At 37.4% G+C, this 26,876-nt stretch overlaps 1 protein-coding gene across 5 annotated transcripts in view; it reads right to left on the bottom strand.

Moving 5' to 3' along the window:
• The window catches only part of Klp67A (Kinesin-like protein at 67A), a 92,840-nt gene that overhangs the window by 54,286 nt on the left and 11,678 nt on the right, over positions 1 to 26,876 (bottom strand). For all 5 annotated transcript variants that reach the window (XM_083126398.1, XM_083126396.1, XM_083126402.1 and 2 more), the window contains 5 exons: positions 19,093 to 19,308; positions 15,180 to 15,336; positions 14,427 to 14,626; positions 6,611 to 6,961; positions 4,513 to 4,716 (listed from right to left, as the gene is read on the bottom strand). In XM_083126398.1, coding sequence (XP_082982524.1) covers positions 4,513 to 4,716; positions 6,611 to 6,961; positions 14,427 to 14,626; positions 15,180 to 15,336; positions 19,093 to 19,308 — 1,128 coding nt within the window. The remainder of the gene's footprint in view (positions 1 to 4,512; positions 4,717 to 6,610; positions 6,962 to 14,426; positions 14,627 to 15,179; positions 15,337 to 19,092; positions 19,309 to 26,876) is intronic.

Raw genomic sequence — 26,876 nt, 5'->3', positions numbered from 1 at the left:
AAATTATCCAAAAATACTACACAATGCAAGGTTTTTAATCTGCTTCAATACAGTTTGTTCACAGTTTATCACAGTTGTGTTTAAGCATTATATTTCTGGATTTTTCAAGCATAACCTCCTCCGCGTATTAACCATGCCACATTATAAGTCTGCCATATTTAATTGTCTGGCTGATTTCGTCCAAATGGAATACCTTATCCATCCTCCAAAATATATGGCATTGAAAATGTCATTTTCCATGATCAAAACATTAGCGATTCCCAATTTCGTTCCCAACATTCACCAAACACAAAACATTTATTGTCAAACTATAGCGTAAGTCATTGGTTCCCAAAGTGGGCGTCGAAGCACCAAAGTGTGCCCAATCTCCCCCCACCCAAAATGAGAGCTGATCAAACATTTTTAATTCCACTTCTGGCTTCAGCCCCCTCAAATTAGTAAAGAATGGGTGCTTTTCATTTCTGTAACAAACTGTGCGTAGAACAGTGTAACCAAAGTGCTACCACATTTCAAAATTATAATCTTTGTTCAACTATGATGCATCAATCAATGCAAACATTTTATAATTCTGATACTTTTTCTTTTTTGTTTCTTGGATATATATTCTAGCATGATTTAAGGAAATGAGTCTGAAAAACCCACTGTGACTTGTACTGCATTCATTAATTTTAGTACGAGGTGCATCCAGAAAGTAAGTTTCCCTATTTTTTTCCCGTGAAAGTAAACATAATGAGCCATGTAAATTGTGCATGTGCAGCAGAGCTAAGACGTATCAATCATATGCTAGGCGGACAGATCCGCCCGGCGCCAGTAGCGAGGCAGCAGTGGTCCGAAGTGGAAGCTCGTATTCCTTCTCCCGCCGCATGCGAGGTTCGGTCGGTGATAAAGTTCCTGAATGCACAAAGCATTGCGCCAATTGACATTCATCGTCAGCTCTGTGAGGTCTATGGGCCGAACATTATGAGTAAGCAGATGGTGCGTCGCTGGTGTCGGCAGTTTTCAGAAGGTCATCAAAGTGTCCATGATGAAGAGCGCAGTGGGCATCCTTCCCTCATCACTGATGATCTGGTTGAGCTGGTGCGGCAGCGCATCGTAGAGAACCGTCGCTTCACGATTACGGAGTTGAGTAGCCTTTTTCCGCAGATATCGCGATCCGTGTTGCATGAGATTGTCACGCAGCGCCAGCTGTTGAAAAAATTGTGTGCCAGGTGGGTGCCGAAAAACCTGACACCCGAACACAAAATGAAACGTTCAGGAGCAGCACTGACATTCCTGCAACGGTACCATGATGACGGCGATGATTTCCTCGACAGGATCGTCACGGGCGATGAGACGTGGATTTCGCACTTCACCCCGGAAACCAAGCAGCAGTCAATGCATTGGCGGCATAGTGGATCTCCGGTCAAGAAGAAATTCAAACAGACGCACAGCAGCTGTTTTGATGGAATTTGGCTGGAGTTGTTTGATCATCCACCTTACAGTCCTGATCTGGCTCCCAGCGATTTTCACGTTTTCTTGCACCTCAAGAAATTCCTGTCCTCCGATGAGCGTTTAGGCAACGACGAAGAGCTGAAGACTTCTGTCACACGCTGGTTCCATTCTCAGGCAGCAGAGTTCTACAACAGTGGGATCCAAAAGTTGATACCACGATACGACAAGTGTCTCAATTCTGGTGGTTGCTATGTTGAAAAATAGCTGAACCTTTGCTGTACCTGTTGCCAATAAATTGTTTCCTGAAACTGTGTTGGTTTTTTTTTAAAAAAATAGGGAAACTTACTTTCTGGATGCACCTCGTATTATATGCTCTGCTAAGCCTTTTCTTTTCAAGTTTTCCAAAAAACAATTGACAAGCATAGAACCTCATAAGTATTTAAAGCAATAATTTACAACATTTTTTGACTGGGTTTTATCAAGGTGGGTTTTTCTGGGGGGGGGGATGGGAAAAACTGGGCTGGGCCCACCCAGGCCAAGCCTGCTTCTGCAACCACCTTATTTATTCTTTAGTAGAAGAAAGTGAGATCAAAATTACGTTACAGATTTGCAGCAGTTATTTCCTATTATTTCTGGCCTGACAAATATTGCACATATCCCGTGTGACAGGAGGTGCGGTGCATGTTCTGTCAGAATGGAGTGGCTTTTCTCCATGTTGCAAAATTTCACTTTTCTAGTATTTTTTTTTAAAAAAAAAACATTATTAATGAAGAAATCCAACCTGGTAATTTGTATCTGTTGATATATACGAATACATGTTATACCTAGTGACATGCATGGTTTTAATGTTGGCTGTCCCAATTATTCCTTGCAAAATATGCATCACAAAATTTTGGGCAAAAATTTTGGAAAAAAGTGTGTATTATACAGGGTGTTTGAAAAAGAACTCCCTAGTTTTAAGTATAAATTTAATAGGGAAAGTAATGAAAACTTACATCAATGAGTACATATCATGAAAGAGGATTCCTTCAAGTTTTATTCAATGTTAGTACACCTCAACGTGGGATCCATTTGTTGCCCTGCACACGTCGAGACGATATTCCACTTCTCGCCACGTATTCACCAACACTTCAGGTGTAACTGTCCCAACCTCAGCGACAATTCTTTCCCGTAAATGATTGATGTCTCTGATCCTAGCACTGTACACAACATTTTTTATGTGGCCCCAAAAGAAAAAGTTCAGTGGGGTTAAGTCTGGGCTTCGTGGTGGCCAAGGTATTGGGCCAGCCCTGCCTATCCACCTTCCTGGAAAGCGAGTGTTAAGAACCGCACACACCTGTTTACTGTAATGAGGTGGGGCGCCATCTTGTTGGAAAAACACAAGCCCCTTTTCCGCCTCAATATCGTCCATTTGGGGAAAGACGTACTCTGTCAACATGTCATGGTAAACGTCCCCATTTATTGTTTTTTCTACAAAAATGAAAGGACCAACCACACGATCTTCCATCAAACCGCACCAGACATTAAGTTTGGGAGAGTCACGTTGATGCTGAATAACTTCATGTGGATGCTCTGCCCCCCAAATTCTACAATTATGACGATTAACTGTTCAACTGACATGAAATGTAGCCTCGTCAGAAAAGAGAATGTTTGGTAAAAAATTGTCATCATCATCAATTCTGTGTAGAAAGTCAACAACAAACTCATACCTTTGGATTTTATCAGTAGGTTTCACTTCATGTAACAGTTGCAATTTGTAGGCGCGCAACTTTAGTCTTTTACGAACAACAACATACACTGTACCTTTAGGCACTCCTAATTGTAGACTACGTCTGGCCAATGACTTCTTCGGGCTCCGAACACACGAAACACGGATCTGTTCAACAACATCTTCGGAAGTTCTCGGTCTACCTGGTGATTTACCTTTTAAAACACTACCGGTTTCCTTGAAAGACTTTAGCCAATGACGGATAGTTTTTGCTGTAGGTGGTTCCCCACCATACTGACGTCTAAAATTACGTTGCACTGTTATAACTGACTCAGTTTTCACAAACCAAATAACACACTGTGCTTTCTGTTGCGGAGTACACATTGTTGCTGAGTTGCTCTGCACTACACGAACGCCGGAACTGAACTGAGGGAACAAAAGGAAAAACACAGCACTGGTGCCGTCTCAAGGTCAAGCAGACCTACCAACTGCAAGGGTGCCAAACTTGGAGAGTTGATGAATCAAACACCACAAACTAGAATACTGTATGTCACTTTGTACAGATTCTAGGACACATTAAAACTAGGGAGTTATTTTTTCAAACATGCTGTACATGAGTAAATATGGAATTTTCAAAGTGGAAAAGGGGAAAACAGTAAGTTCGTGTCGGATTTCTAATGATGAAACAAATTAAACCATAAGAACAAAGTTGCATAATGAATGGGACAAAGTTTATTAAACAGGCAATTTCATGAAAAAATCTAGTAAATATAAGGTATGCCCAAATGGAAAGGAGACTACGGTTATATCGAAAGAATATTATATTACAGAATATTTTCATTACATAATATGTGAATTACAGTTAATGTGTAACATGATACCTACATATAATTGCCATTGATATTGATGCACTGATCCCAGCATGTAGGAAGGGAGTGGATGGCTTCAGTGTAGAAACTCATGGTTTGCTTCCACACGGTGTTCTGCACTTAGTCGTCACAAGTGAACCGTTGACCTTTCAGTGATTGTTTTATTGTTTTAAGGGGGCTGAAGATATGGGAGTCACATGGGGAAATATCGGGGCAGTAGGAAGGATGTGTGAGGATTCCCATTAAAATGCTCTCAGCAGGTGGAGGGTCTTCTTGGCCACATGTGGCGACTCTCGTCAACTGAGGAAACAGCAGTCGAAGCCGTTCGCTACGGACAAACACCTCGCCATCTATTGGCAAACATATTTACCTTCTTCGATTAGATACAACGCCGCTTCAGCAAAGGTCTCCTTTTCATTTGGGCATACCTTACATCTCGCATAAATATGGAAATATCATTCATACATAACACATTAAATTTGTCTCACTTGAAACAGTACTTACATACACATTCTGTGACATTTCTTTGATGATCTTGTTTCCAACTTTTGTAGCTTGAAGCTCAAAATTCTCGCACAACTTTGTTGTCAAATCGGCAATTTTGTCTTCATTCGCCTTGTGTTTCTGCCACTGATCAGCCTTCAACTCCTTTATCTTATGTATTTTCGCTTCAAGTCCACGAATAGTCCTCTCAATTTTATCGAGTGTCTGAAATATATATTCTAATTTTATATATTGCAATAAGAAATAGCCAAAGTCTCAAACATTTCCCCCTAGACAAAATTATTTCTGAATACAATAATGTGAACATGGAAAATCCCGTTCGATACTCCAGGTGGGTGACCTTGGTAATATTTCTGATGATACTGCATAAGCAACTCTGTGGTGCAGCCAAATGGCCCTTGAAGAACCTAATTGGTTTATTCACCTCCTTAATAAATGCGTGTTTGCAGAAAACAGCAATGCAAAAGAAGCTGCATATTTAGAGATTTACTTTTAAGAAAAGTAGGGCATAAACATTGAATATTTATATATATATATATATATATAAATCAAAGAAGGTAAAAGGAAACACTCACCGGACAGTAGAAAAATTCAAAATTTTTGAAAAAAAACACTGTTTCGTCACCAGGCTCGTCATAAACTGTGAGTGTGTGGGATGAGCTGGAAGGGAGGGAGGGTGGCCTTGTTCAAGACAGGTGGAGTGGTTGCACTCATGGCCGATATATAGGCCCTCTTCCATCTTTTGCGAACAGAGGTGTTGGCTGGTTGGGGTAGGAGATGGATAATCGCTACCCAGAAGCAGTCGTTGAAACTGATGTTGTGGTGGTTGGTGTGGACGTCGACAGTGAAGTCCAGGTTGTGGGTGGAGGAGTGGTGGTTATTGATGTGGAGGTTGAGGGCCGTTGATGTTTCCCCCAGGTAAAAATCACCACAGATGTTGCAGGTGAGGATGTAGATAAGGTTTGAGGCATGGCAGGTCCCTTTGGGATGGAGGGTAAATTTGCCAATGGCCGTGTGCACCTGGAGAGTGCACTCTCCACTCTCTTTGCTGCAGAATTCAGGTGAGTAAGAAGACAGGTGGGTGAAGTGATGAGGATGGGGCAGGTCTTGCACCTGGGGCAGTTGCATTTATGGGCAGGGGGGTGTTGGATGTGTGGTGAAGGAGTGTTGTGGACCAGGATGTTTTGGAGGTTGAGGGGGGGGCGTTTGAAAACCACTCTGGTTTTGTCGGAAATATATTTTTGGTTTCAGGATCACTGTGGAGAATTGGGAGAAGAGAGTGCAGTGTGTGCCTGATTTTGTTGAGGTGGGGATGATATTGGGTGATGAGTGCAGGTGGGTTGGTGGCAGCAGGTTTCTTGGTGGTAGTGGTATGTGAGGCAGCTCGAGATATTTGCTTGGTGACCAGGATGGAGGGATATCCACGGTTGACCAGGGCCTGGTGTAGGCGGAGATTATAATTCTGGCGGGAGGTGGGTGAAGTGTTCAGGGGCTGTCCCCTGAGGGCCAGAGTGTTCTTTCATTGAAGTTAGGGATTTTATTGCTACAGCCAGTTCCTGTCATGCAGTAATTACACTAGCACTCTGTAGAAGCAATGAAAACTGTTTGAGGAAATCTAATACATGGGAAAAACAAAGTTCTACTGCAAATAACTAAGTTGGTACCTTCTTTAGCATTCCTTTGCACTTGATCTTTCTTTTCGATTGATAACTGCACTGAGCTCATGACTCAAAAATAAATGTACAAGAGCCAGATAATTATTTATTACAGCCAACACAGATTGATTAAATGCCAGTGCATGGTCCATTCTCGAACAAATCCTTTTGATATTTGTTGTTTTGACTGAATATAAAATAAAGAATATATAAAAAACTGAAGTGCAATGATTGTCATGCCATCCCAAATAATAGTAGAATACACATTCAGAAAGAGGGAATTTTCTTTCCATGGTTGGGAATGAAAATAAAAATGTAGAACCGGGGATGAAGAAAGTAGAAGGGGGGAAATTCCCTGGCTCCCCCTCCAACTTCAATTCGAACACTGGCTTAGCCCTAATTGAAAATTTGTTTTAATGAGTTGACATATGGTGATAACTTACTATCTTCAACTTCCTAGGCTGACGAGACAGAATATTCAAGTGCTTTGCAGTTTGTTGTTTCAAAATAATTTTCATGTTGAAAATTCTCTCGTTGCTCTCAAGTTTTAGAATGTTTCCATGAAAACTTCTCTTTATACGAAAGCACTGCATCAGCTCATCTTGTAACTTAACACTCTCTTTGCTGCAGAATTCAGGTGAGTAAGAAGACAGATGGGCACTCTTCTGTTCTTCTGCACGTTTATTAGCATCTTGTAACTGCTGCTTTAGTTCTTGGTTCTCCTTTTTCAACATTCCAATCAAATTGAGGTATTCGTTCACATGCATTTGCATGGATACAACGTTCTTACTGACCTAAAAGTAAAGATGCAATGCTAATAAGATAATATATAACGTACATGCATTTTACACTAAACATTAGGTATGTTACAAATATCTTGGATGTCAAAATATCAGCTGAAATAAGTATGCATTAATGGAAACAGAATCTGAAATTTACACCATATTTGACACTACACTAACAACAAGAAGCCTAAAAAAGAAATGAGCATGTGCCTGGATACAGTGTAACCATGATTTTACAGTTTTCAGGGCCTCATGCTGAAATTACAATTAGGGTTAAACTGTTTTTCATCAAAATTTTCTTTCCTTCTATTCCAGGTAATTTAAGTCACTTTTGTATTTCTTGGTTTAATCGCAACAACGAGGATGAATGATAAACTGATCAAATGGATGCTAGGACAAACACAAAGATACATTAAAGCCTTATTTGTGGTACTCATCCCTGCAATTAATCAGAGGGGTTGAAAAGGGATGTAAAATAAACTAAACCATATCAATCTGCCCAAGTTTTATTTTTGTTACTTAGCGTGACTTTTCTGCCACTTTCGGCTAATTGTGACGATGAAGATGAGTAAAACTGATGAACAGACACTCATAAAGAACATCTGTGCACAGGCTGGAATGCAAACCCAGGACCTCTGGCATCGTAAAACCATGTGCTAACCACTCCACTATGGAAGTCAGAAGCCAGGATTTGAACCTGGAAACTTCAGAAGTGAGATAGAAAGTCAACCCCCTAACATGCTTAGCCACCAAGCCAAAGTTTCACAAATGAAATATCAAAATACTAAAATAGTTATTTTATCCCAACCCAATTTTGCATGCATATTTCGTTTTTGACAAAAAAACGAAATTTGAAAAAACACATTGTAGTGTTAATTTTTCAGGTTTTTGAAAAGTGTGAGATGCATTTTGTGACCATGTTTTGTCACGAAATAATGCGAAATTAACTCTTAAACACGAAATTAAAGGTTTATTGACTGACACCACACCTTCCAAGGTCTGAATTATCCAGAGAGTTATGCAATTCCCGGAAAATTTATTAATTCTGCTGTTAATATTGGAGAAGCAAAAATGGACTCCTTTACACAGAAATAAACTTCATACTCTGATAACTACATAAATGTCCTATTAGAAGTGAAATGTTAATTCTGTGGAATAAGTGTAGTTTTTAAATCAAATTTAGGTTATATTCACAATTTTAAAACCAAAATGTCTTTTTATACACCACTTTTCATACAATTTTTCACCGCTATAACACGGATATTTTATTTTATTTACCGCTTTTGAACCCGAAATTGACTCAGTTTTTGTACCGAAATTTTGCTTTTTTTTTATTTACCAAAAATATGTGCCTCTAAGTATATGTTATTAAATTCCAATAATTTCCGATACCAATATCAGGGATATCGACAAATACCAATACATTGGTTATTAATCTTCACAATTAGCCAAACGTGCAGGAAAAGCAAGAAATCAATCAATTAAAACCGGTTATCAGTCCTGCTCAAATATAAATGGGTCATTCCACGTCAGATTGACCAGGGCCTACATGTCATAGTTTTGGATTTGGATGAAATTTGGCATGATGGTTATATCATGTCTGGAAGGCTTGTATTCCAAATATTAGGTTCCTTCGAGAAATAGTGGAAGGAGGCCTGTGGAAGAAGATGGCGTGCAACAGAAAATGAGATCCAAATATGAGAAATGAGCCTCAGGACTCAATAACTTTGGAACTATTGATCACAGCCTAGTGATGTTTACACACCAAACCAACCTCCAACCAAGGAACCTGCATATTGTATCAAAATAGGGAGGGGGGAGTAGGTTTCCCTCGAAACAAATTACTGCTTTTACATTAGAAATTATATTCTTTCTCCGAAAGTATCAGGAGCAAGTGTGTAATTCTTGCCACAAGAATGAAACACATATCTGGCAATATGCAGGTTCTGTTTTTAAACCATCACATTCCGGCGTTGTCTACATGGGGGCCTCATGAAATTCAAATTTCGTAAAAATATTGTTTTATTGAACTTTGGTCTTTTTCTTCTACTTGATAAATGAAAATTAAGTTTTTTCGACCATAGGCATGTAGTCTAGTGCATACTGAAAAAAAACGAAATATAATTTTTAATTCTAGGATTCATAGTTTCCGAGATAACAAATTTGGAATTTTTGAATTTCCTGTTAGAAAAGCAAAGCTTTTATATTTAAAAATATTTTTCTAAGAAAGTAACATCAGCAAGTGCGCAATTATTGCTATGAGAATGAAATAAGCATGAACTGTTTTGAACCCTCATGTCCTTGCGTTGCCTACTTTGGGACTTGACGAAATTAAAAATTTGTAAAAAAAAATATATGATTTTTTAAATGTCATCATCTTCTACTTTTATTTAGTGAGTGAAAATGATTCTTTTCAACAATAAGCCCGTAGCTAAGACACTACTGAAACAAACAAGCTATAATTTGTAACTCTAGCATTCGTAGTTACGGTGATATAAATCTTTACTTCAAACCTTGCACAATTTTAAACTTTCCGCTGAAAACTCGATCGATGTTTAAGGGTCTACCTTTATTGTGCACTAGCGCATTGCAATAACAAGTTGAAATTTTGACAGATATTAGAGGAAGGTCTGATTATGTAGTGTATGCAACTTGGCTTGAACATCACTTGTCCCACTTGTACTTCACCATTTCAAAAATCCACCATATTCCGGTGATTTTTCAATTTCTTACATATTTAGCCACATATAATATGGATTGGGTGATAGATATGGAGGCAACATAATGTGTGCACACTGAGCCCACATCAGGATTACTAGAAAAATTAATGCCACCTTCCTGGGTGATTACTAGAGGCACATATTTTTAGTAAATAAAAAAGCAAAATTTCGGTACAAAAACGGAGTCAATTTCGGGTTCAAAAGCGGTAAATAAAATGAAATATCGGTGTTATAGCGGTGAAAAATTGGATGAAAAGTGGTATATAAAAAGACATTTTGGTTTTAAAATTGTGAATATAATCCTAAATTTGATTTAAAAACTACACTTATTCCACAGAATTAACATTTCACTTCTAATAGCACATTTATGTAGTTATAAGAGTATTAAGTTTATTTCTGTGTAAAGGAGTCCATTTTTGCTTCTCCAATATTAACAGCAAAATTAATCAATTTTCCAGGAATTGCATAACTCACAGGATACTTCAGACTTCAGAAAGTGTCACGTCGGTATATAAATGGTAAATTTCATGTTTAAGAGTTAATTTCGCATTATTTCGTGACAAAACATGGTCACAAAATGCATCTCACACCTTTCAAAACATGAAAAATTAACACTACAATGTGTTTTTTCAAATTTCGTTTTTTCGTCAAAAACGAAATATGCATGCCCCTAGTGATTACATTTGTAACAGAAGGCACACAAAATATGCATTTTTTGACATGTAAGGTTGTATAGGACATATTTTGTAGTATTTTATTTGCTAATGTAAACAAGCTGAGCGTATTTTGATACAATATGCAGGTTACTTGGTTGGAGTTTGTTGGATCACTAGGGTGTGATCAATAGTTCCAAATTTATTGAGTCCTGAATAGCAGAATTTCTCTTGAAATTACACACAATAGTGAAAGTGTGATAGGTGACCGAAGGGCAGAACTCTTCAATGCTTATTTCCCTTGCAACATTGCCAAATGTAAGATCAGTCTGTTCTTCCTCTCTAACAAAGTTTGCCACTACAACCGTTGAAGTGAAAAGTCTATTGTCGTCTCTCCCAGCTCACAGTGCTCTAGGGCCAGACAATATCAACACCATGCCCCTATGGAAAACTGGGAAATCCCTGTCTTATCCTCTCTGCATTCTTCTGAATAGATGTTTCTTGGAGGGCATCACACTTGGAAGCAAGCTAACATCACTCCCATTCACAAAAGTGAAAACAAAAATCTTACTTCTTCCTATAGGTAGGGGCATGCATATTTCGTTTTTGACGAAAAAACGAAATTTGAAAAAACACATTGTAATGTTAATTTTTCATGTTTTTGAAAGGTGTGAGGTGCATTTTGTGACCATATTTTGTCACGAAATAATGCGAAATGAACTGCAAAAAGCGAAATTAACTCTTAAACACGAAATTCAGGGTATATTCACCGCCGTGACACCTTTCGAGGTCTGAATTATCCTGAGAGTTATGCAATTCCCGGAAAATTGATTAATTCTGCTGTTAATATTGGAGAAGCAAAAATGGACTCCTTTATACAGAAATAAACTTAATACTCTGATAACTACATAAATGTGCTATTAGAAGTGAAATGTTAATTCTGTGGAATAAGTGTAGTTTTTAAATCAAATTTAGGATTACTTTCACAATTTTAAAACCAATATGTCTTTTATATACCACTTTTCATTCAATTTTTTCACCGCTATAACACCGATATTTTATTTTATTTACCGCTTTTGAACCCGAAATTGTATCAGTTTTTGTACCGAAATTTTGCCTTTTTATTTACCAAAAATATGTGCCTCTACCTATAGCTCAATCTCCTCACTATCTCCTTTGTCCATCATCTGTGAAAAAATAATCCAAGACAGGCTATGTAAATTTGTTTCACCGTGCCTAAGCTCAAATCTTTCTGGTAGTTCCTGTATTATGAACCTGTCTGTCTTTCTCTCAGATGCTATGAAATGCATTTCAAACAATTCACAACTGAACATAATATATTTTGATCTAGCCAAAGCTTTTGATACTGTCAGTCATAGTCTTTTAATTCACAAATTTTGCAATTGATTCAACATTCATGGTAACTTTATTAACTTGCTCACAGATTATCTCAGTGATTGCCAACATCGTGTAGTTCTTCCAGGAACTCTATCTAACATTCTTCCTGTCTTTTCTGGAGTACCACAGGGCAGTGTTCTAGGACCATTCTTCTTCATATTATTCGTCGATGACCTTGCCGACCATCTCACAGCTGTGTCTAGTAATTACCTCCTTTTTGCAGATGACTGCAAAATTTTCAGAGAAATCTCCACCTCCAATGATACTCATCTTCTCCAGAATGACGTAACATTTATTTCATGGTGCCTGACATGGAAACTTACATTAAATCCTGAAAAATGTACTACTATCACAGACTCTCTCAAAAATAACCTGTTAAAGTCATCTTACTCCATCTTTGGCAATAACCATTTGAAGAACACATTACAGGCACCACAAAAAAGGCAATGCGTCTCTTAGATTTACTGTATCGTTTCACCAAAATTAGTGACATCTAAGCCCTCACCTTATCACTTTATACCTCTAGTTATGCATTTCCCCAATAATAGAATATGGCTCTCCCGTCTGATCATGGCATGTTAAGCTTTCCAGAATCGATTCTGTCCTTCACTTTTCCTGGCTATAGTTCGTTACAGGGTTTCCTCATTATGCAATTTTTCAACACCGCATCTCCTGTCCTATCTACAGTTACAGACTCCCTATCAGCGCCATTTACTGAATGACTTAAATTATTTATACAAAATTGTCAATGGCAAAATCCATTGCAACATGCTCATCCATGAATTCCACTTTCAAGTGTTTATGCGCACAACACATAATACAAATCTACGAGGGTTATTTTTTAAGTAATTATTTGGGTCATTCCATGTCAAATCGACCAATTTCAGAAAAGGTTCCAGGTCATAGTTTTGGATTAGGATGAAATTTAGCATGATGGCCCAATCATGTCTGGAAGGTTTGTATTCCAAATATTAGGTTCCACCAAGAAATAGTTCTAGAGTTATGGCCTGTGGAAGATGATGGTGTGCAACAGTGCAACAGAAAATGGGATCCAAATCTGAGAAATGAGCCTCAAGATCTAACTTATTTATTTCTTTATTGAGAAAATTTCAGATACAGCATGTAGCCATTTTACACTGAATTCATCAACAATGAAAAGAACAAAAATAAAAATAACATAAAGAATTAGCATCAATAAGTCAAGATAGCACAGTTAAATATTATTTAGCAACGTATGTTCTGATGGTAGACCGAAAGGCGTACTCTGTGGAAAATACATCAGCAATTGATGGGAGCTCGTTATATTGAGTGGGAAGTTTGTGGAAGAGAGATCTTTTTTGAATTTCCAATCTAGGTTTTTCTGTGTAAAATACGAGGGTTATTTTTTAAGTAAGGTCCATTTTGCAATAAAAACGAAGTAAGTAAATGTTTTTCAAGAAACCATTTATTTTCTGAATTTACATACACACCTCTATTTTTCTACATAATTTCCTTGCCGGTTTAAACATTTATCGTAACAAATTACGAGTTTTTGGACACCCTCCTCATAGAACTCTGCCGCCTGTGAGATAACCAGTTACTCATGGTCGTTTTCACTTCTTCATCAGTGTCTAAGGTCTGGACTGTATGCGGATGATGATCTGATCGAATCTTTTGGCTGGGAGTAACTGGCTATCTCGCATGTGTCATATGCATAACAGGTTGTATAACTACCAGGATAAATGGTGTTACCCTCTCGAAGGCATCTTTGTGTCCGTTTGAGCTCCGTTTAAGCTGAAAATTGGTGGTGCAAATTCCATTAACGACCCCTTCGAAATAACGACCCTTTTCCCGGGAACTGTGAAAGGTCATTGTATCGAGAGTTGACTGTAATATATAACTGTGCTATCTTGACTTATTTATGTTAATCTTTTGTGTTATTTTTATTTTTGTTCTTTTCATTGTTGATGATTTCAGTGTAAAATGGCTACATGCTGTATCTGAAATTTTCTCAATAAAGAAATAAATAAGTTAGATCTGAGGCTCATTTCTCAGATTTGGATCCCATTTTCTGTTGCACTGTTGCACTCCATCTTCTTCCACAGGCTATAACTCTAGAACTATTTCTTGGAGGAACCTAATATTTGGAATACAAACCTTCCAGACATGATTGAACTATCATGCTAAATTTCATCCTAATCCAAAACTATGACCTGGAAACTTTTCTGAAATTAGTGGATTTGACATGGAATGACCCAAATAAATACGGAGAAACTAGTACTCACTTTTATCCGCGAAGCTGTTTTTTCTTTTTCGATTAATTTCAGTGGCCACTGCCACCATCCTTGTTGCAGTACAGCAAGTTCCAACGAGTACTAGTTTCTCCGTATTTATATACTACCGCGTCTCACTTTTCCCAATTATGACTGACCCAAATGTTAAGGATAAAAATGGAATTCAAAGTATGAAATAAATGTATATCTGAGAATTACTGGATATCTTATCAATAAACAAATATTCCATTATCCAAGATCTGGGGACTGGATACACAGCACAAATTTGGCACTGAACCACCGAAACATACCTCCAGCAGGAATCAAATTGGATATACTTGAATTACAAGGGAACTGCTATTTTTGGCTGAACCAGCAATTTTCTCTTTAAAACTAAAAAAAGGCAGATGTTCTGAAATTTATTCCATCTTAAGATTTCTAATTAACATACCTTAGTCTTTATCTTCTTAGCACGGTCAGCATATCTCAGGGTGTTGTAGGTATCCTCATATGATGTAGGAGAAGGCGAAACATTTGCTATCATTATTGTTCGACAATTTCCTCCAAGAGAGTCCTTCAACAAACGAGTCAGCTTTGAATTACGGTAAGGTATGTGTTTTAGTCCATCAGCCAAGCCATTAATGCAGTTTCCTATTTGCAAAACAAACAATTTAGAAATGCATCTCTCACATTGTACACAATATTGTAACTTTTTTTTTAAAACTGAACCTACTTAATCAGAATTTTTCTTGCTCGGAGATAACATTTGTGTTAATACAACATTGTATGGTAGCAACTCTTTTGCTAAAAGAACATAACATGAAAGAATTTTTAATCTTTAGCGGATGCCTGCGATAACCGTCTTCCCAGTGCATGTAATGCACTCCGGATGTCTCCCAGATTCACATGTCAGCATGCACCCATTCTCCAAAACATGATATTTCAGTTCTGTCTTTTTTGTTTATTTATAAAGCAGTTTATTTGAATTGTTCAGTATAAATTGTCACATCGGTATACAGAGAATCTAAAGCATGGTAGTTGTTCTGAGTCGAGATGTTGGTTCCGTTGGGTAAGAGAATAGCAATGGAAATCAAATGCCACGGACAAAAAAACAAATAGAACCTTATATTTTCCTTTGCTGTAGTTAATTTCAAAATACCCAAATATTATAATACCTTACACATGCATTTAGTAGCTTACCTACCTAGTGACAAGAGGGATTTGTTGATATTTGATCCTTCCTGAAATCTGCTTCCTTTAAAGCCAGTTGCAGACCCTCTTTCTGAACCTGCTAAATCAATCATTAGAAGCTTAGCCATTTTCTTCTGTTTTGTTGTAAGATCTGTCATCCGCAACTTTATCTGAAATGAACAGTTATTTTTATTTTTAAAATCTAATAGTGTACGTATTTACATGTTTGAAATTTTAAAATTTCCTTATAATTTATCAAGTGTTTCTGAATAATTTTCCAAAAATATTATGAAACAGAGTACTCAGTCTGATGTCTGAATGCAATATGCGAGACTATTTTATATAATGATTTGTACTTTTCCTGTTATATTAATTCCAATTCAGGGTTCCCACATGGATTTTAAATATATTTGACCTGAGATTTCCAGAATCCTCAATTTTCTTTTTCCAGAGTTATCAATACAGACAGAGTGCATTACTATTTTAAATTATTTTGCAACGGCCTCCTCTGTTTGACATCATAGTCATACCACCCCCAGTTTCTATATTATTCTTTATTCGAGATGGGGCAGGTTATTCACTACTCTAGGGATTTTGGCCTATAGATGCCACATTGTTTATTCATTTATTTTTAATTTATTTATTATGATGCGGCCAACAGATATGTGGACATTAATTTTGTTATAATTTTTTGAATAAAAGCATATTCATTTGTCATGGTTTTGTAAATGTTTAAATACACAGTTTGTTTTCCAAAGAAAAACATGCATTCATTAAGAAGGTGAAGAAACCATTCATGTCCTTCGAGAAACATTTGCAATATTATGTTGTATCAGTAGTACATTAGTTATTAGTATCAGTAAATTTTGAATCAGTAGTTTATTGGTATTATGATGGTCGTTCCCGCTGCAGTTCGCTTATGCTCTGCAAGCACAAACGAACTCCAGCACTGAGCCACCCGTACGATAGGGGACTCCACACACTGGGATCAAGAGAACCAGGTGCCTCTTTACTTAATATTGCAGTTGGGGGAACACAAATGTCTGGTCACCAAAATGATAGAACCAAGATCCAGATCACTTTATAATAACATCTTTATACATAATGGATGCATAATTCATATAAATCACCAATGTTTAAATTCTCACATAAAGAAAAACACTATAGTACTTACATATCTATGGCCTCTACACTTAGCACTTTCTTTTATACACCTGCAAAGCATGTGGCTCGGGTGGGCATGGAGAGATAAGTTGTTGCAGGCTCCAAAAGGCCATGGGCAGATGACAGAAATCTTGCAGAGGTGGATGCCTGGTTATCACATACATCTCATGCTGACAAATTGAGTTTGGATTGGCATCATGCAATTTGATGCAAATAGATTCTCATCTGCACTGTTTGACATACAAAGGAGGCGTTATGATGGCCACATGGCATCACACACTTCTGGCGGGAATTTCCTTGCTCCTTGTTTGTCACCGTTTTATGCACATTGTGCAGCTCAAATTTGTTTGTGGAGTGTTTGGATTACTTATGGTTGGATTCACAAACTCCACAGGGACCACATGGCCAAAAATATTTTAACTTTCACACTTGATGCACTAACTCACTAACTGTTGAAGTGCCCTGCAATTAAGATGCTCTAAGACTGGGCTGAGGAATGCTGTCTGCTGAGGACTACATTTTCTGAGGCTTTATTTATCCCAAATTTAAAAAAGAAAAAGAAAAGACTTCATTATTTTAAGTATGGGATATATTTTCACCTTACTTTGCAACATCAGAAATTAGGTGACATACATTACCTCATATTGACCAAAACGAGTTGAATCTAAAAGTTGAGATTTTTACTGTGAGTTAGGTTCATGAAGGGCTTCCTATGTGCCAAATTTCAGAATATTTAAAGGGGACCCATCTGAGATATTTAACCCCGAAAACTCAAAATTCAATGAACGGCCATGTTTGAGCCCATGCTGTAAAAAAGGGGTGCATTTCTAAGCACTGACATTTTATTTACAGACACCCTGCAGGTAGATCTACACATGAATAAAAAATCAAGCCTTAGACTAAACCCCTTCATTAAAAAAAACTCAGGCTTAAAAATACAATTTTTTAACTATTGTTACCCCATTTTCCACCATAATTTTCATACTTACGATGCAATTTCAAGCAAAACATACCTGAATATCATAGGAAGTATACTTCATTAGCTACAAAATGAATTTTGTTTCAGGTCTCTAGCTTTAATGGTTTTTGAGATATTAAGGTTTCTGTATACTGCTACATGAGCAAAAAAAAGCCATGCGCCATGTTGGAAAAATGGCTGACCCAGGAGAACTAAAGACATGTACAAACGTATGTACTAAAAATGAAATTTTTCTAAAATGGTCATGCAACCAATTTTTTTAAAAATTGGTTGATTTGACATGGAATGACCCTTCTGTAAGCTCTGATTGCCTGCTCAAGGCACACTTGAAGCTCGCCTTGAGGCTTTTGGGCCTTGCTAGGTTGGCTAGCCAGCCCTTGCCTAGCATTTGTTTGTGTTGGTGACCTGGATGTAACAAATGGTGAATCAATGTAATTTTAAAATGGAAAAACAGTGGGAAAAAAATGTTTTCTTAATCAAGACGGGCTCTGTGATATGATATTTGAGTTCTGCGAGTTGCACAGAACCTGGGAAATGTTATTTCCAGTGTTCTCCTTGAAATAATTAAATTTGTGAGTTCATTTTGTGGAGGCCCCATGTTTGCTTTGGCTCCCATACTGGCATCTAATGAGAAATTCTACATTATTTGCAAAAGGCTGTTGTCTTTTTCAATTAAATGGGAGAGTTTATGATCTTATATGCTTTTGGGAATGTATGACGAATCCTTGGTTGGCCATAGTATTGGCAAAAATTTCATATCAGTTCCAATTTCTGATACCAATAACAAAACTAATTCAAGAATGAAATTACATTTCTGCGCATTTAACCCTTCGTGGGTCGTGCGAGAAAAGTTACATTGATGGCCGAGCACGGTGCCAGAGACCAGGTTTTTAAAATATGCTAAATTAATGGTCTAAAACACAAAATCATCAATTATTACGATTAGATCTTTCCTTTCAACAATTGAGATTCTATAAAACTTATAAAAAGGCACTCTTCGTTAGTCAGGCACGGAATGGCAGACCAGATTTTAAGTAAAAAATAGGTACGCCTATAGTCGTGCATGGATTCAGACAGCAAGAAGCTTCAACGAACCCTTCCTAGCAGCTCGAAAATCTTACTGACACTGAAAACAAAATCATGTTGCAAAAGAGGAAGGTTAGAAACTCAGCTAGACAGAGGGAGAGTTTTGACAAAAGAATCATTGATATATAACGACGTTGAAACCACACACCTGGAACTAGAGACCATGCACGGCCAACATAGGGTTGATTAAGAACTAGTGGTACAGGTTCTTGTGGAAGTTTAATACTTTTTTAACTTGTGTTACAGTGCATAAAATAAAATTTCAAACATATCATATACAGAGCAAATATCTTCACACTTCTGGCATACAGAAGTTTACAAATGGACAAAATATATATCTGTAATGCAAAATAATCATCTGTCGCAAGCCTCTCTCTTTAAAGAAGCTTGTGTATAGTATCAGGTAGTTGCACATGAAATGTCAGATTTGGTAGTGAAACATCAAACAGTGACTCAGTGGAGAGGAACTTTCATAAATTAATCAATCAAAATAGGCACCGTCCGATGATATACACTTCTCCCAACAAGATTGTAGAAGTTGGATGCTCTGGACACTTTTGACAGCTGCATCCTTGGTGAAGCTTTTCCCAAATAATAGTCCAAATAAACATATTCTAAAAATAATACAGTTATTTAGTATAGAACCTAGATGGAATGAGTTGATATTCACAATAAACATGTAAATGAGATACCATACCTCAAGAACAGCATGAGATCTTGAAGACTCGGCATTTGAGTCTGTTGGGTGCTGCGTCCTTCGTGAATTACCTAATTCCAAAAGATCAAACAGCTCTTGAGCACCAGTTGGTCTGTGAACAGAAAGGCCCTGTACCATCACTCCACGAATACCATCTTCACGCAACTGAAGGACACCTGAAGACTGTATCAAATCTCTCACATTCTCATTATAGACCTGTCAATACAAAAGATGGTTTAGGATTACAATGAAAACATTCTTTCTGTGAAGACAAACTGTTAATCTCATGATGTATGAAGCCAAAAATTAGAGATGAGTATCACTTGTATGTCATTTGTGACACCATTTCCTGTCATGAAGCGGTGTGACAGAAACACACATATCCCGTAAAAATTAAATAGCCACAACCAGCCATATTATGTACGTGAAACAATGTGACAAAAGTAAAACAGAAAGTAGTAAACAAGCTCTGAGACAACTATTTTTATCAACACCCCAGATACACATGTAATATGTAGTTTGCAACTGTGAACATGGCAGTATATTCGCTGTTGATTCAACATTAGGTTGTTACTGTAGTTGTACATGTTTTAGCCATAATGTAACAACGTGAAGCTCTGACACTTCCGTTATCAGCACCACAATATCACAATGCATGTATCAGGACAATGGATATAGAAGCCTGTAAATATCAACCTTGCAACGAGACTTGCAAATATTTGACATGTTAATAGGCATAAACAGCCAGATGTACGCTTTAACAGGGTGTCTACCAAAACAACAAATCTAAAATTCTTGACTTTCTCGTAACATTTTCTTGATAAGGGTGGCTACTCTAAAGTGTAAATCAACAACCCTGAGACCTTCTGTAAACAAACGGTCTCACCGATTCGATGTATCACTCCGCGTCAGCTGATTCATGACCACAATCATCTCCTGTTACTCTCATAGTTTGCTCCACCTATTCATTTTATATAAGAGCCTCTGAATGTGAGAACCCGCTCTCAAAACATCAGACGAATATGGAGCCGCATACATTGTTACTCTCCCGGTCATTCTCTCTTTCATAACCCTTAAAACTGCAGACATTGACACACCACTGCACTGAGATAGGAACTTAACCACTTCATTTACTGGTTTCTCAGGATACCACTGACAGAACGTTACATAAATATTGAGTAGAATCTGTTTCTCACCCCTTTTCAAAGGCTGTCCTTGCTGGTGTTTTGAAAACAAGCTCTGAGAACACGGAGACTTTCCCTCACGCATAGAACTCGGCATGTTATTTTTCTAAGGCTAAGTCAGGCAATATTACTAAGTTGCACTACTTTCTTGCTGTTCACATGATTATTTTTAGAAAATAACCAATGTTATAAAATATCATTATGTACACAAATCTCTAAGCTCATTGAAAGTTACAATGCATATTACTACAAAATGTTCACACTTACCTTGCCTTGCCATGTCACCAAGTTATTTTACGAAGTGCACTATATTTGGCAGAACAAAAATCGTTATTAGGATGCTTGTCAAAGTTTCCAACCGCAATAAATTTACGAACTTTGGAACAGGACGAAATGACATCAAAGATGCAATCAAGTATTGTGTTGGGTTGCCAGCATTCAGGCAGCAAAATGGGCTTCCTTGAATGACTGTAGCACTGAAGCAACGCACCAATGAGAAAAATGTTTCTGAGAAAAGTTGTTTGTCTTGATGTCATCTACATATGTTATTTCTTGTTTCTACTTTATGTTGTTTCAGTGCAAAATGGCCAAATAAGACTGTATCTGAAACTCTGAGTAAATAAATAAATATGTTTCTGTGGTCCGTGGGTGCCATTAAAATGACACCCTGTATACTTTTCATAAGTAAATTCCAGTACTGATATGCCATACTATGGCATGAAAAGAATTATGTTAACTTACATCACCTGTAAGTTAATAATTTTATTCATTTGCCAAAACTGAGTGCATTCTAGCTTAAAAGCATCACATTGGTAGAGATGTGTGATTTGCACACTGCTTCTTTCTTTTTCCTCCTAATCAACTGATTTTGAAGATCCAATGCATATGAAAACAAAGGTAATGGACCTTCAAAATTAATCGTTCAGACCAGTTTACAGCAACATGCCATAAAAGTAACATAATATATGGTAGTATACTGAATTTGTAATTAAGTTTAAAAAATGTTTACTTCCAATTATCAAAACTTTTGAATATATTGTACATTTTTCAATTAAAAATAAGCTAGTGCACAGATTTTGCTTGCAAAAACATTTCAAATTATAAAGAATTCATGAAGTAAGCTTTGTAATATCAATAAATATAAAGTTCAAATAGGAATTTAAAGCAGGGACCTGTAACATAACGTAACTTGTAATGCTGTCAAGTTACGAACGGGACTATCGATATACGTCACAATGGCATTGGCATTCCAGACAGTATCGGACAGATAGGCATAACGTTACTCAATGACCCATTCACTTCAGGTACTGAGTGGAATGGGTCTCGGATGGAACAGGTACGAACGTACCCATACATACTGTACCGGAACGGTGGCTATTGGGTACGAAATGGAACCAAAGGTTGCTATTGGTGAGCCCAACTTAAGAGTTCAGTATGGGGCTTATAGGGACAGTGTTGCCGCATGGTGCGCAGTGGAAGAAAGCTCCGGCGTGCATCGAACTTCTGCTGTAGTACACGCCGCAACAAAAGTTAGTGATTAACGGAACGGGTACTGTTCAATACAAGAATACAAATCCTTTCGCCATGATTTGATGGGAAGCTGTTCTTTCATGCGGCTGTGGTACAGAGTAATGACGGTCCATGGAGGGAGATTTGCAAATAACTGTTCCCGAATATACTTGTCATACGTCTTGCTGTCCATTTCATCGTGTACGTAGGCCGTGTTTTTCCCTTTAAGTCCACCTTTTGCACAGAAATGCTAATCGGGACTGGACCTAAAGTTTAAACTGGGATCCGAACCACTATATGCCTCCAAAGGGTATCAAACCAGGACGTTACCACTGTGCCATCGGGGAGGCCTGTTTCACATTTATCGGCACACTGTCTTGTTTGAGACAAAACCGTGTTCATTACCGGCATGCACCAAAGCAAATCTCTCCCCCCGATCTGTAAGTGCTCGCAAACAACTCGTAAGACTGCACAGAAAGTCTTGTGTCTTTATTGTTTTGTCCCTCTATTCGTTTTGCACAGCAGCAGCTCGACAGTCATAGGCGGGTCTAGATTATTTTTTTTCTGGGACGTGCACAGAATATGCTGTAAGCATTACGTAATATTGGAAATATAATGTGCAGATTTGCAACTTATTTGACACATCAAAGAGTGCCCTTATATCAGTGTTGTGCCCAGTGTTTTCGAAGGGAGAGGGGGGTAGTACGTATACTTTTTAGTAGCTGGTCCTCATATGCCATCTTCTCCTGCTGTTGACCCTCTTCTTTTAGGAATACTTATCCAAGGAAGGGGGGGGGGGGTTATGACCAGCATATACGCCCATTGGACACGTCACGTCATTCACATCAATATAATTGCAAGGGTTCGTTCTAGGTGTAATTTGTGGTCAGATGAACTAATCGGAACTGAGCCTTCAATGTATAATTCATCCTAGAATGTACCTCCGCCAGGAAACGAACCCAGGGCCCTTCGATTATAAGGGGATAGCATTATCAGAATTTCCGTAGTCGCATTAAAATCAAGTGATCCAGGGTTCGATACCTGCTGGAGGCACATAGTACTTCGTATCTCACATAAAACTGTAGGTTCAGTCCCAACTAACCTATCTGCCCATAAAATTGGACTTAAAACTCAGTCAATCAATTATTAGTAGAGGTGTGAAATAAAAGGAGTTTTATTGTATTCTTACTCATATGAAGGATAATTACAGAAAGGAGACTGACATTCTTTTAAATATCTAGGAAAAATGGCTCGTTCATTTTTTTTATCTTTTAATATAACGCTCTCAATACTTTTCATAATACTTAGTCATCATTTTGGGAGGGGCAAGTGAACCTCCTCCCGAAAAAATCCGGCAATGTATTATATACAATGTGCCTGCGAAGTTTCGCCGCACATCGCCTCGTATTAAAGTTATATAAACTCGTAATAAGTTATATAAATGAGAAAGCGCGCACGCAAACAACAAACCACTTGACCCCCGACAGTAGCCTATTCACGAACTCTTGACGTTTTTTCTGCTCGTTTGGTGTTGCAAAAGGACCTTTAATCGCTTCGCTATTAATTTTGTAAACAGTTTTGAACGAAATTCCAGTCGTTTCAGCATTTTCGCTTGCAGTCCAACTAACACTTTTACCGGGATGTTTCTGCTTGAAGTATATTTATGTTTATTACAATTTGTCTCTCTTTACTTGTAAGACTCTGGACACTTTTATGCTTGATAATACCACCCCTTGCCATTTTGCTGTTGTAGAATAATTATAATAATAAATGGCAGTGTCTGCTGCCACGTTCTTTTTCTGCTGGAACCTCAAAAAAGATGCGCGTGGCAGTAAACTCGGTCTTTGTTTTATCGTGATTTCATCATGCTATGTATGCAATTACGTCTGTAACACATACTGTTAAGTTGTAGCGATTACTTTTACAAAAATGTTTTAAGATTAGGTCCCTCAGCATTCTTCTAATAATAAACCTAAATGCTTTCGTAGTTAGGTTAAGTTCTGTTAGCATTAAAATAATATCGCTAAATGCTTTCTAAAGATAAAGGTTCTAAACACATACTGTTAAGTTGTAGCGATTACTTTTACAAAAATGTTTTAAGATTAAGTCCCTCAGCATTCTTCTAATAATAAACCTAAATGCTCTCGTAGTTAGGTTAAGTTCTGTTAGCATTAAAATAATATCGCTAAATGCTTTCTAAAGATAAAGGTTCTAAATTACCCGTACATTCATTACCACTAATCATATACTTGCATTTATCTCGTCTTAATCTGTTCTTAAGATTTGTAACATCATTTTAGCAGACGAATTACGTGGCAGCAGCAAATTTGACGCTTATTCTTACTGCTGACACGTGCGTGGCAGCAGACTCGGCCATAATAAATTCCTTCAAGAAATACCCAAAATGAGAAAGCGCGCACGCAAACAACAAACCACTTGACCCCCGACAGTAGCCTATTCACGAACTTTTGCCTGGCCATTCCCCGCCCCCTTCCCTCTTCCCAACACGTGTTTGGAGCAAGTGGCAACCGTCGGACGGCTGTTAGTTTTAACTCCCCAAATCGCGGTAAACACAAGAAAGGAAAACGTCTTGTTTTGATGGTCCGAATTGCAAAAGAAGGTGTAAACCATCAAAGCCTTACATTTCCTCTGGTTTTTGCTTATTTATTATTTTCTCTTCGAATGATAACGACTTTTGTTTCTGACAGAAACACACTTGTTTAGGGGTGGTGATCTCAAAAGTAAAAGCCCATAAGGGCCCATACTGAACTCTTAACTTGGGCTCCACTATAACCTGTAGTCAAGCACTATGACCAGCGCTTGTTATTAAAATACCGGTATGTGGATAGAAATGGATGAAGCGGGTAACATTTGTAACAAGAGGTTACGGCACCATAACACATACTGAACGTATCCGAATTACGTTTACTGTCAATCAAAATTCCACATCAGCAAATGGATTACCGATAAAATTACACTTATTTGTTTAAAAACTAATTATAATAACTAGAGCCCGGAAGTTCAGGCATTTATTTTCGTTAAAATAGGCAGGCAAAAAGGCATTTATAATGTGGAAAATAGGCACTAAAAATGAAAAAAAAAGGCAAAATAAACAAAAAAAAAGGCACATTTGGAAGTCGCTTACTTATATCTATAATTTCTGGCAAAATATTAAAATCTACATTGGGAAGAGCATTTCAATTTTCACCAAATTCATGCACGTAACCATGTAACTTACCACTTAATGGCACACTAAATTTCGGCATGATGACAAATACACGATCGTTTCCCTCCAAAGTGCAGAACTAAACTAAAGATAGAGAACTTGATTTTGAAATGCATGCAAAGGCCCTTGGGCATTAGTGCTGTTTCTTGTCAATAACGTCCTGACACGGACGCTGGACGTGATGACGTAATTGTGCAGATGTTCTGCAACAGGTTTTCAGCAGTCAATCATGCACAAGGAAATGTTAACCAAAAGGCAATATCCTAACTCAGCATGAAATACTTTTTTCCTCACACTTTTCTCCTTCAGCAATGTTGAAACATGCGTGAGTTCAATATTACTTGAATAAAGCGAAAATTATTCACATAATAAACGGAAGAAAAATAAATGCCAACAACGTTTTTTGGGAGAAAAATAATTTATATACACACTTTTTTAAAAAAATGGTCCAATTTCATTGAAAAAGGAAAAAAAAGGCATAATTAAAAATAGGCAGTGGCAGTAGATAAAAAGAGGCATTTTGCCAAACTTCCGGGCTCTAATAATAACTTTAGAAGAAAGTAATTCGTGATCTTTCTGGATAATTATTTATCAGAAAAATATGTATAAATACTATGTAGTTTATCTTATATTAATTCAGGGTGGCTACAAAAAAGCAGAAATGAAATTCCCTGACTTTTCCAGGTTTTCCAGGACGAAATTTACATTTTCCCCTGACAATTACAAACTAAACTAAATCGATGTTTTTGCAAATAGAAATAATAAACTCATACAGATCCACGTATGGTTTTTTTAAGTACCAATATTATCTTCTATGAAATTGATTTAATTTCTATATTCTCTATGATTTGAATTCAAACTGCAAAATAGTGAATTTGGAAAATTATTACAATTCACAAGCTAGGGAAGGATTACGGAATTTTATCATACGCAGTAAGTTTAAAATACAAGACTTGATTATTTTTAAAGTTACGACTAAATGAGATAAGAGTGAAGAGTGATTGATTAAGAAATACAATTTGTAATTTATCAGTCTCCTTTTACATTCTTGGTATTATATGTTGATATTTCCATTGAGGTTTGGCACCCTCTGCTTGCAAGAACCATGAGTGCGGACTCATTTTTCAATGCATAAAGCTACTTTTCTCTTCTCTGTACAGCAAAAAACTTAACTGTTGCATATAAGTGAAATAATTTAATCGAACAAAATAAAGTGTCATATTTCCTTACATTATGAATGGGATTTCTGCTTCAGTACAGTATATCCAAGTGAACTACTGTGAAACTGACAACATGCAGTTATACCATTAATGCTGACGAAAAGGGTATGTAGGTATTAGAAATGTAACGCAAGGAATTTATAGAATTGCATTGTATAGGTACGTGATTTAGCTAACCACACATTAAAATGAAAGTTTTAAAATTAAGAGTTACGTGACATATATTTTCTGATACATTCAATCCCCATTTGATTTGTTGAAAATCAGTTTTGTTACAATTGTACCCGATCCCAAAGTTTCAGGTATCCCCATCGTGAATTTGTACCGGTATGATTCTAAGGAGAGGTATGTACCATAATGGAACCGACATTCAGAGAAGGAATAAGTTCCATGATCTCTGGTACAGGTATTTTAACATTCCACTCTGTGTACCCAAAGCTCTCTCGGGTACGAATGGAACGGTACAGCAGAAGCCTTACCAAGTGGTTCTGGTATTTTCCTTGGCATAGTCCTTGGCACTTGAGCCAGTACACCGTACCCGTTACGGAAATAACGCGGAACGGTGACAAATACCAATGAATTGCGTTAGCTTACAGGTCCCTGCTTTAAAGTATGATTTAAATTATACTTTACAGACTTGTTACC

Source organism: Lepisma saccharinum, chromosome 8 (assembly GCF_977018435.1).
Source record: "Lepisma saccharinum chromosome 8, izLepSacc3.1, whole genome shotgun sequence".
NCBI lineage: Eukaryota > Metazoa > Arthropoda > Insecta > Zygentoma > Lepismatidae > Lepisma > Lepisma saccharinum.
The sequence above is the reverse complement of the archived record's forward strand: the minus strand, read 5'-3'. Positions and strand labels throughout refer to the sequence as shown.